General features: G+C 36.1%; 1 protein-coding gene across 1 annotated transcript; it reads right to left on the bottom strand.

Moving 5' to 3' along the window:
- On the bottom strand, window positions 663-5,742 carry LOC109232080 (reticulon-like protein B16). The gene is made up of 6 exons (XM_019397777.1): window positions 5,573-5,742; window positions 5,336-5,507; window positions 4,448-4,628; window positions 4,200-4,341; window positions 3,557-3,626; window positions 663-1,227 (listed from the first exon to the last, which is right to left on the bottom strand). The coding sequence occupies exons 2-6, from the start codon at window positions 5,496-5,498 to the stop codon at window positions 1,064-1,066; spliced, it is 720 nt and encodes a 239-aa protein (XP_019253322.1). The 5' UTR covers window positions 5,499-5,507; window positions 5,573-5,742; the 3' UTR covers window positions 663-1,063.

Below are 11,121 nucleotides of genomic sequence, written 5' to 3'. Positions count from 1 at the left end.
CACGTATGAGAAGCGATATACTAACGAGTGATTCAACTGCGGTCAAGGACGAGCACTCCATTCAGCCTGAACGGCTAGCTCAACCCTTAGACATTTCTAGAGGAATATTCCATAGGATATTCCTAGAACTTAAGTATTCCGGTTAAGGACCGTTGGGTAAAGAAAGTGTTTTTGTATAAATATCATGGGAGAAAGTAGCTAATGGGGGGCCTGGCAAAAACTCAAATACACAAGTAGACATATCTTGAGAGAGAAGGAGAGATAATTCATCTCTGGTCAAGGAATAAGGAGAAAGGAAGCTCAGATCTTCATTATCCATCATCAGTTGCATTGTGTCAAATGTATGGGGGTTCAACCTTATTCAAGAACAGTGACCCTTTTTATCTATGTATTCTTTGTTATCATTTAATATCATCAAAATCATCATCCTTTTCTTATGCGACGGGAGTCAACCATTGTTATAATCAAATTTTATGTTCAGTTATGCTTGCTTATTCTTACCCCCTATCTCGGATTTAGGATAAATTATCTTTGGCTAAGATTTGCCTCAAATCTTCTTATCTAATTAGTTCAATACAAAAGCCTAACACTTTTTGGTCGAACAATTTCCTAATTAATCCAACCATATATTATTATCATAATATTGTCTTCTTTCATTTATATAATGCAAAAGTCAACATAGCATCTCATATATTGCTATCATGTGTGAACCACCGAACACGTCTGTTTCCATCAAAGTTAACAAGTTTGATGGAAAGAACTCCCAGATGTTTCAAGTTTTTGCGCTATCACCTGCCCACTAGGACAGAGAAGTCGGTGACAATTGCCCTCGTTATCTTGTTTCTGACAATGCCAACTTAAAAGTTTAGAAACAGAAAAGATTTGCAGAGTCAAGATAAATCAAATAAAGGCTCAAGTCATTCACCCTCATTCTATGGCAAACGAGAATGAGGAGAGACAAACCAGAATGATGCAATGCGAGTTCCATCTTATTCATGGACCAACACCAAACTAAGAGCTTTCTTTTATCAAAATCAACATACTCCTACTTGGTAAAAAGATTTTATAGTTCTTTGTCCTTGGTAATACTCCGGGGCAACCTACTAATGGTCTCATCCACTATTCTGTAGTGCCTTGAAAATTGCCTGTGGATCTTCCCAGCATATCGATCCACGTGGTCTTCAAATTTATTATATAAGGCAGGCACAGTAATGAATATAATTGTTCCTGTGGGGAATTGCAAAAGCAAAAGTAGACACCACATAAGAATTGGAAGCAGACAATGGTGTATGCAAATACAATTCAAAATCATGGCGGATGTAAATTGTTGTTGAACTTTGTGAAATATGATTTGAGTAAACCTATGCAACACATTCTTTGCAGAAAATGGGACCGACTAATGGAGAGCATGTTTATAGAGATGGCGTGGTACTACATCATCTGGATATGATCTTCAGAATTGCTTGCAGTGGATCAACAAATAAGGATGGACAATATCATCTGGATCACTGGATGGGATCTTCAGAATTGCTCATAGTGAATCAACAAATAAGGATAGACATGGAAACCAGTAAAAACAGCTGAATAGTGTAGTGCAATCATTCGACAAAGAAATGCACCTCCTTTCAAGCGTATTCATTCCATATTGTCACTTTTCACCCGAGTTAAATAATATTCAGAGCTTTCACAGGGACACCAGATAAGTGCATAACACTTTTCAAGATTTATCATGCAATCTTGAGATATTCTTAGCAAACATGATAATTCTAAGCCTCAAAAGAACAAAAGTAACTAATCAATCAGCTGTGCATAAATCTCATACTAGTTGGGGTAGACTATATGTCTTCTATGTCCAGTCCGGTCTATTCAAACCTATTTTATTTCAATACTAGTGACTAATTTATCCTATAAGGCAAATCAAGGGTTCTCTAATCATCAAATTTATTCCTAGCAGACATAGAACGTAATGTAAATGTAAAACAACTGAAGTCCGAACTGATCTTGAGCTTTAGTAAATGTAAGCCTTAGTCTCTCATACATGGTATTTCCATTTTTTTAATGTTTTTTTAGAGAAGTCCGAACTGATCTTGAGAGATTATATGTGTGTAAGGCAATTTCCTCCATGTGATTATTTTACAACTGAGAATCCGCATCTGGCACTTCTCTCCGTGTGATTTTAAAAATACCTCATTCCCTTTTAGTGCCTCCAATCATCACATACATAAGACATGGCAAAACTATTTAAAGTGACTTCTGTCATTTTAACCCTCTATCAGTTAGTTGCACACTCTGACTAACTGTAAAAGTGTTCTCTATAGTGACTTCTGTCACTCTGACTAATGGTAAAAGTGTTCTCTAAAGTGACTTCTGTCACTCTGACTAACAGTAAAAGGGTTCTCTATCCATTCAAAAACCTTTTTTGCCTTCGTCTAAAGGCCTAATTGAACAAACATCCGTAACTATGGCTTGCATTGACTATAGTATTTCAAAAGAGTTCAGCATAGTCAATCATAGCTGGCTTGTGATCTGACAGTGTAACAGTAAATGGTCAACATCTTCTTCTTAATTTTTGTACATGTAGAACCAACTGACGTATGCAGTTCTCTTCTTTTCCAAAACTTTCGCTTAAGAATCTCCTTTTCACAGCCGAGTGAAAAAGCATACATTCCTTGGGGCTCCAGGAAACCAAACTGATAGGTATAGGTATATTGCCTTCCTCTATTCAATAAAGTTCGGTTGAAGAATTTACCGAGAAAACTTTAGTCCTTTTCCCATTCATAGCCAATCACCCTGTTCCATCAATATTCTGCTTATAGAGTATGACCATTAAATTTTGTGTTACTTCTTCATATATCATGCCATTCATAAAAGCCTGAACCTAGACATTTGAATTGTTTAACTTTAGGCACCACATTCGGTCTAATCTCACTTCACCTTCATTCTTCTCATGGAAGCAAAATTTATTGCATACATTATGTCTTATTTCTACTTATCCTAAGATTATTATTATTCTCTAAAGTGCTTCCATAAATTTCAACTTTTGGTTGACTCCCTCACTAGTTCTGTCAATTAATACAATTCATCCACAAATGGCATGCACCATAAAACCTCATTCTTCGTACTATTAGTTGGATCATCCATGACTAAGGAATGCGAGTACAAGCTCAATAAAAACCCCTAATATAGACCCATGGATACAAGAAATACCTTTATATCTCCTACAACTCTTTGAAACATGTAATCACTTCCTCATACATGTTCTTTAAGGTATTCATACTTCTATATGTATTTTGTTTTTCATCAAACATGCACCAAAGAACTTTTCTTACTATATCATATGTCTTCTCTATGTAAATGAACATCATGTGAAAGTCACTCTTCCTCTCCATACAAATTCCCATCAATCTATTAGCAAATTAGAGTCTCTAAGTACATAAGACCTCAAATACAGCAAGATATAAGCGATAATAGTGTAGGGAAGAATAAATTCAGCGAAATCATATATCCATAATGATTCACCAAGATATACAAGCCAAGTAACGAAACCGGCACATACCTATATATGCAAGCGTGAAGAAAGATATTAGGCTTCCCATAACAGATAGAAGCCAGAGAATAATAACTACCTGCAAACATGTATAATTTGGCTAACTCAGCTCTATGCGTAATCATTTGTCAAAATTATAACCTACAATTGTACCCTAGAACAAAGTAAGAGGTAACATGTAAGAAAGTAAGAGGCAACATTTAAGAGATGATAACCACAACCATAAGTAAAACCATCAGCAGCTACTATGGGTAGATCTACAGCCAGGGCGCAACTACTTTTGGTGAAGGGGGTTCAATTGAATCCACTATGCCGAAAATTGCACTATGCAAAAAGGGTAAAAACAATTTTTTTTATATAAATAAACTATTGAATCCCATTGACATTAGGTTTATCTTATGTGTGACATTATTACACTTTCTCTTTCTCATCATGCTTCCAGGTTGATTCTACTTCTCTCTTGAGTTTCTGCATTTGCTCGAAACACTTAAATGACCAATTGAAGGTCATCGTTTATGCTTTTTGGAGGTTACAGTTTAATTTCTTTGTCATTGTCAGAGACAATTTACCACATTAATCATGCCCTCATGCTTTTGTTTTTCTTTTCCTTCTGGTATAAAAAATAGTGCCCTCATGCTTAATAAGCACTAACCTTGAAGAAGAGTTTGAAATCTTTGCCAAGAGTGATATCATGAGCCATGAGTAGCATATAATTGATTTTGACCCGAAATGATGCCGCAGCATTATTGACCATTTCTTCTGACAAGACTAACTCTGGTAATGTTGGGAGTTGTCTGTCGAAAATAGAAAAGAGAAATATCAGTTGAACTTCAGCACAGGAGAACGAAAAACAGAACGAGACAATCTAAACATATTGTGAGATGAGTATGAGAATAATACTTCTTCCTGAAGGCAGCATAGTTTGCACGGAGAAAGAGGAGAACAATCAGAATCAGCAAGACATCAGAAGAAACTGATAAGAAAGGTAACTCTGAATACTCAAAGATGAGCCATGCGACTGTAGCAGCAATGATTATGCCAAAAGAGACACGCCTCCGCCTCCATAATATAACATCAGCAGCTTTTACCAAGTGAAATAACAAGTAAGTCTACAAGTCATCCAGCAGCAAGAATGAACTTGCAGAAGACTGAATTAACGAAAATGTAAAACACTCAACACTGACAGTGAGATAACTAATGTACTTATCAAGGAGGAAGTGGAGGAACAAATGAAGGTAACAGATGTTGAGATTGCCGTGAAACATAACTAAGCCTTCATTAGAATGCCGGTTCATACAAATTCCCAAATCTATTCTTAGAGCACATCCCTCATACAAGGCAAGAGCGAAAACACTCGCAGAAAGTGAATCAACCAGTAATAACAGGAGCAGTTCAATTCCAGTTTACTACACTATCACGAATAGAAACAGAGTTCAACAGTAAAGCTGCAGGGCCATAGTGCCAGGCATTTCCAGCATGAACATAAAACAGAATCATATACAACAATGGTTTTCCACTTCTCATGCTCCCAATCTTACTCCTCAGGTCATAAATTACATATTCTATATTGGTAAGCTAATATAAACCCATAAACTTCAGAGTCAGTATTCATACTTGATCAAAGCTATATGAAAATATTTCTGTGTAAAGATAAATGACACAATATCAGCTTCATCACTATGTAACTCGGCGTAATGGTTAAACTAAACAGCAGACTTAGCGTGAGTTCACTTAATTCTCCAAAATTATGTATATGACTTGAGAAGAGGAAAATAATAGGGAATTTACCTTTTCCGCCGCCCATCATCTGATGAAAAGAGGTTTGCCGGCCGAACAACTTGTACGCGGAGCTGCTCGCCGCCGCTGATGTTGACGGCGCACAGCAAGCTCCGTTATTGCCTCTTCCATCTCCGTTCCCTTCTATGTTGCAAAGATCCTCCGAATTCTCCATTCAATTTCACTGTAACGCATTCAGTATCTTACGAAACCGTCAAATTCATATAAAATAAGGAGAAATTCACATACCTGTAGCTAAAGTACACCTGAGCTTAGAACGGTATGGATTAGTATATAATCATTGATTAAAGGGGCTTTTGATGGCTAATTTTGTTAAAATTCTGCTGCCGTTTGAATCTTCAACGAACCAATCGGAGATTACAATGAGAAACGATGTCGATGTGGGGGTAATTATGACGTGGATGCGGCGGCTTTATTGTGCGATCTCTTTACGCGCCAACGGTAACTGACTTTCACGCTCCGAGATTTTTTAATTATTTTTACACAGGTTATATTTGATTTTTCACCCACTCCGCGTTCATATCTGGAAAAGAGAGATAAAAAACGCAATCCACGTTCATCAGCGCTGAATGTGCGATAAAAATAACACAGCTGCTCCTTTAAGTTTATGAATTGACTTGATTTAGTCCCTTTCACTAACAATTAAATGTAAAGAGTCATTTTGGACCTCATTTGTTTGCACTTAATGAATATCTGAATTTTAATCATTCAGATTTCAGACATTAAGTGCGTTTGTTCTTAAAGTCTGGATTTTAATTATTCAGATCTTAATCATTAAGTGTGTTTGTTTTTTTACTTCACAATCACTTAATGGGTCTGAATAGGTCTGTATGATTAAGATCTATAACAGCGACTTAATTTCACTAAGATGCTATCACATATTCACTATTAACTGCCGCCGCCGCCTACCATTATCATCTACCACCATGCCACTACCACCACCACGACGCCACCATCATTCTCAATCATAGTCGCCACCATTATCGCCATCACCACCTACTATCCCTACCACTCCGACCACCATCATTCTCACCCACAATCAACACTCATCCACCTCAACTACCACAACTGACCACCCCATTACCATCAACAACCACAGCCGGCACTGCCCATTATTATAACCTACCACCACCCACCCACCATCTTCCTCAGTCACAACTACTACCACCACCCGCCATTATTAACTATAACCACCCACTACCACCATCCTCAATCATAATCGCCACCACTACATATTATTACTAGCTACTAGCATGAACCACCATCATCAACCAAAACTACCACCAACCACTACCTCTAGTCGGCATTTACCCGTTAGCCATCACCACCAACAACTATCATATATTAAAAAACTATATATTTATTGATAGAATATTAGATTAGTTAGTATTTCATTTGAATTTTATGCTTATTAATTTTTAAATAAAGATAAAATTTATATATTCAGATGTTAAAATCAAACAGGCTTAATTAGGGGTGTTCAAAACTGATCCGAAACCGAAAATCGAAGCTTAATGGCTTACTGGTAACGGCTTAACGGCTTAACGGACGGGGAACGGATTGAAATTTTTTTATTAACGGCTTATCGGTTTGGGGGCGGATTATTCAATTTTCTTAACGGATAATCCGTTAACCCGTTAAATTTATATATATACATATATATATATATATAATATTTATTTTTATTTATGTATATTAAATATAAAAAAAAAACCTTGAATAATCAAAAACAAAAACCCTTGCTGGTTGACCCGTCTGTCTCTATAGTCTATTCTCTAAAACTAACGCATTCCTAAATAATCAAAAGATAAAATCATAGAAACCCTAACGCCTAAACCAGCAGCCACCGCCCACCAGTCCTCGTCGTCGTCGACTTCCACCAGCCACCGGTCTCCCTCTCGCCATCTCGTATCTCCCTCTCGCGGCTTCTTATCTTCTTATCCAGGTACTCTTACTTATGATTCCCATCAAAATCAACTGATGACATACTTACTCTAGTAGTAGAGGTACCGCTACATTTTTCTTGGAGAAAAACCAAACTGGGTTTAAGAGATGAGCATGCCCTGTAAAGGGATTTGAAAAATGGGTCAGAGATTAAGCTTCTCCATTGTTTGCAAACGCACCTTAACCTGCACAATGTCTTTGCGCGTAACCTTGACAAGATGTCCATCATCACATCCTTGGATAGCATTATCATCTCTGCTGCAGTACATATGAGTACAGTAGCATGGTGATAAGAAGAAAGTGGAATTTCAATGTGTTCTTTTTTCCTTTTACTGTACTTTTTTATTTTTTATCTAGTTGCTTACACTATGTTGTTTCAAATGGGGAATTCCAATGTTTACCTCTTGATACTTTATCAATGTGCAAAGTTTAATTATGATAATAGTGAGACTTTTTATCATTATATGTTCCAAAGGCCAGTGTTTCATCCTTTTCTGAAGAATTCAGAAAGCAAGGTCACATGATTGTGAACTTCCTTGCTGATTACTATCAAAACATTGAAAAATATCCAGTTTGTAGCCAAGTCAATCCAGGCTATCTCAATAGAGATATTATTCCAGGGATACTCATTGGCAAAGTCCTAATTTTTTTGCTTATTTTCCTTTTTCTGCTAGTACTGCCGGATTCCTAGGCGAAATGCTTAGTGTTGGATTTAATGTGGTGGGGTTCAATTGGATCTCATCCGCTGCTGCAACTGAACTTGAGAGCAAATATCTCTAAGCATTCAGTCGTGTGAGAGTTTACTGTTTAGCGGTATTTTCTTGAGCAGTCATGAACTTTAGGAATTGGGGACTGACTCGGAACATGAACACTTATTTTCAGTTTTATAAATCTAGAATCATTGATAATTTTGCTAGGCCGATAAACCGCCCGATAAGAGCTAAACCGATACCAATACGCCTGATACCTTATCGGGTGGCTAGCAGATTAATACATTTAAAAGTCGATAACCGATAAGTCAAACCGTTAAGAGTAAATAACCGCCCAATCCGCCCGATAAGCAGCCTTAGTCTTTATTTCTATTTAGATCTTAATACACATCTTAATATATTCAGATATGTATTCAGATTCAGACGTCTTAATCTTTATATACATCTTGACATTCAGATGTGTATTCGGATTTAGACGTCTTAATCTTAAAAAAAAAATGAGGCCTTAGTTAGTAATTTAGGGTCATTAGTCCAATAGCTGACGGTCAACAACCACAAAAGAAAAATATTCCTTTATGTTCACAAGTTGGGCTAAATGCATTCCTCAGATATTACACTTATCACAAAATGTCCTCCAAGTATATACCATTTAAGGGCACTTTTAGTCCATTATCATTGTAATCCCATGGATCATAAGCATTTTTATGCTTCTAATTTATGTTTTCTCCATTAGTCTTCAAGTAATATTAAGGGTGTATTTGTTACGAAGGAAAATATTTTTCAAAAAATATTTTTTAATTTTTTCGTGTTTGATTGGCTTAAATGTTTTGAAAAATATTTTTCTCATGAACTCATTTACCTCCAATTAGAGGAAAATATTTTCCCTATCAAGAAAAGGGAAATATTTTCCAAAACTCTTTGCAAGCTTCCCCACATATTCCCCATCTCCACCAACCCACCTCGCCCCTACCCCACCTACCCACCCTACCCCACCCCAACCTCTCCCACCCTATCCCAACTATTTTACACTCTTTTTCATTTCAACAAATGAGTATTTTCTTTTCATGGTATAAAAAAGTATTTTTCATGTTAACAAAAATATACTTTTTTTTCATGATGTAGAAAAAGTATTTTCTTTCATTTCAAAAATAAATATTTTCGTTTCATGATATACAAAAAGTATTTTTTTTCATTTCAATAAAATAAATATTTTCTTTTCATAATATAGAAAAAGTATTTTCTTTTATTTCAATAAAGTGATTATTTTATTTTCATGTTGTAGAAAGAGTACTTTCTTTTTCAACCAAAAAATGAGTATTTTCTTTTTAGTTATGGAGCATAAATTTCAACGTTATTTTTTGTAAAAAAGTAAAACAACACATTAGTTCCTTTGGGTGTGTGAATTTTAGAAGAATAATTAAATTGTTGAAGAAAATAGAGTCCTGAAAACGTTGGGTATTTTGGGGGGAGCAAGGAAACATGGGGACTTGGGGAAAGGGGGTGAGGAGGGTAGCATAAAAAAATTCCTAAAAATATATTTTCTACTCTCTAACCAAACACTAGAAAATATTTTTCGGAAATTTTTTTTCATTCACCAACCAAACAAGGGAAAATAAGTGAAAAAATCACTCATTTTCCATAAAAATATTTTCTAGTGTCACACCTCCTTTTTTTCTGAGGGGATAGGGAGTTTTTCCAATTAAAGTGACATTGATCGAAATAGAATTATTTATTTAATCAGAGTCGCCACTTGGATAATTTATGGTGTCCCAAGTCACTGGTTTATTTTAAATCCCAAATTGAGGAAATTGACTCTTATTTATGGTCTGCAAACACAGAAGACCGATTAAGGAATTCTGTTAACCCGGGAGAAGGAGTGACGCACTCCCGGGAGAATGCAGTCCCTAAAATAAGGAGAAATGACACCTTTTAAAACTGAATTGGACAGTTGTTAGATAGCTGTCCATTCAGATATTTACTCAAATTTTTTCGAGCCCTTTTATCCTCTGAAATTAATCATTTTACCCCAAATCTGACCTAATTTCAATTGTCTTTGTTACACTTTGACCCTTTTTAGAAGCTTCTCACCTAACTGAACATGATTCCCTATGCCTTTTAACCCCCCCTCAAGTTCTGTTTATCACAAATAGCCACCCCAGAAGAGCAAACAAGTTCAAACAATAGACTCAACTATCTATTTCCAATCCCAACGTCCCTTTTAAACTTCTGGTTACTGATAAACGAACCATTGCTAAAACAGAAACAATAATGCAAAATCAAACCATTTAGCAACTAACTCGTTTTAATACCTATTTAACTTAAAATTGATTAAAATAATAACTTATGCAATTAAACTAATTATCATGTAATTGAACTGATTATGTCATGAATTAATTAAGCTAGACATGAAAAGGAATGTCCTAATCAACCAATAAATTAAACAGTTTTAGCAAGTTTTAAGGGCAACTAAAGTTAACTAATCACTGGATTCTAGCCTAAACAACGGATTGAACCAAAATTAATGAATGGCCTAAACTAAACAAATTGGTCAAGCACGTTTTGAAAACAAGAGGAAGAAAGAAAATAGAAGAAAGTAAAGAAAATAGAGATACATGTCACGACCCCAAACACCGGTCGTGATGGCGCCTAACCCATTACTAGGCATGCCGGACCAACTATCAAACCACAACCCATATTCATTTAATAAGTCATTTGATAACACGGTTTAATTACCAATTATCATAATAAGTGTTTAAAACAACAAGGAAGATATGCGAAAATCAACAAGACATAGAGATTACACAGCCCACACTGATCTGGTGTCACGAGTCTAGAGCCTCTAATACAAGTATGAACAACCTACTACATAGATAGTCTAGAAATGCGAAAAGTAATAAGATAGAAGGGAGAAATCAGGGCTGCGAACGCCATGCAGCTACCTCAAAATCCCCAGCAAATGCTGGAAAACAGCTGAAAGCTCTCACTCGGCCTCTCGGGCACCTGGATCTGCACGCAAGGTGCAGGGAGTAATGTGAGTACGCCAACTCAGTAAGTAACTAAAGTGAATAATGGACTGAAAGCAGTGACGAGCAGTTCAAAACATATAACTTTAAAATCAGTTCT

The sequence above is a fragment of the Nicotiana attenuata genome, chromosome 1 (genome assembly GCF_001879085.1).
Source record: "Nicotiana attenuata strain UT chromosome 1, NIATTr2, whole genome shotgun sequence".
Classification (NCBI taxonomy): domain Eukaryota; kingdom Viridiplantae; phylum Streptophyta; class Magnoliopsida; order Solanales; family Solanaceae; genus Nicotiana; species Nicotiana attenuata.
Note: the sequence above shows the minus strand (reverse complement) of the source record. Positions and strands in the feature narration are given on the sequence as shown.

Coding starts and splice junctions, on each gene's coding strand:
- LOC109232080 (XM_019397777.1), bottom strand. CDS start 5,498: ATGGAGAATTCGGAGGATCTTTGCAACATAGAAGGGAACGGAGATGGA. Junction 4,629..5,335: donor GATGATGGGCGGCGGAAAAG/GTAAATTCCCTA, acceptor ACTTGGTAAAAG/CTGCTGATGTTATATTATGG. Junction 1,228..3,556: donor CTTCACGCTTGCATATATAG/GTATGTGCCGGT, acceptor AATTCCCCACAG/GAACAATTATATTCATTACT.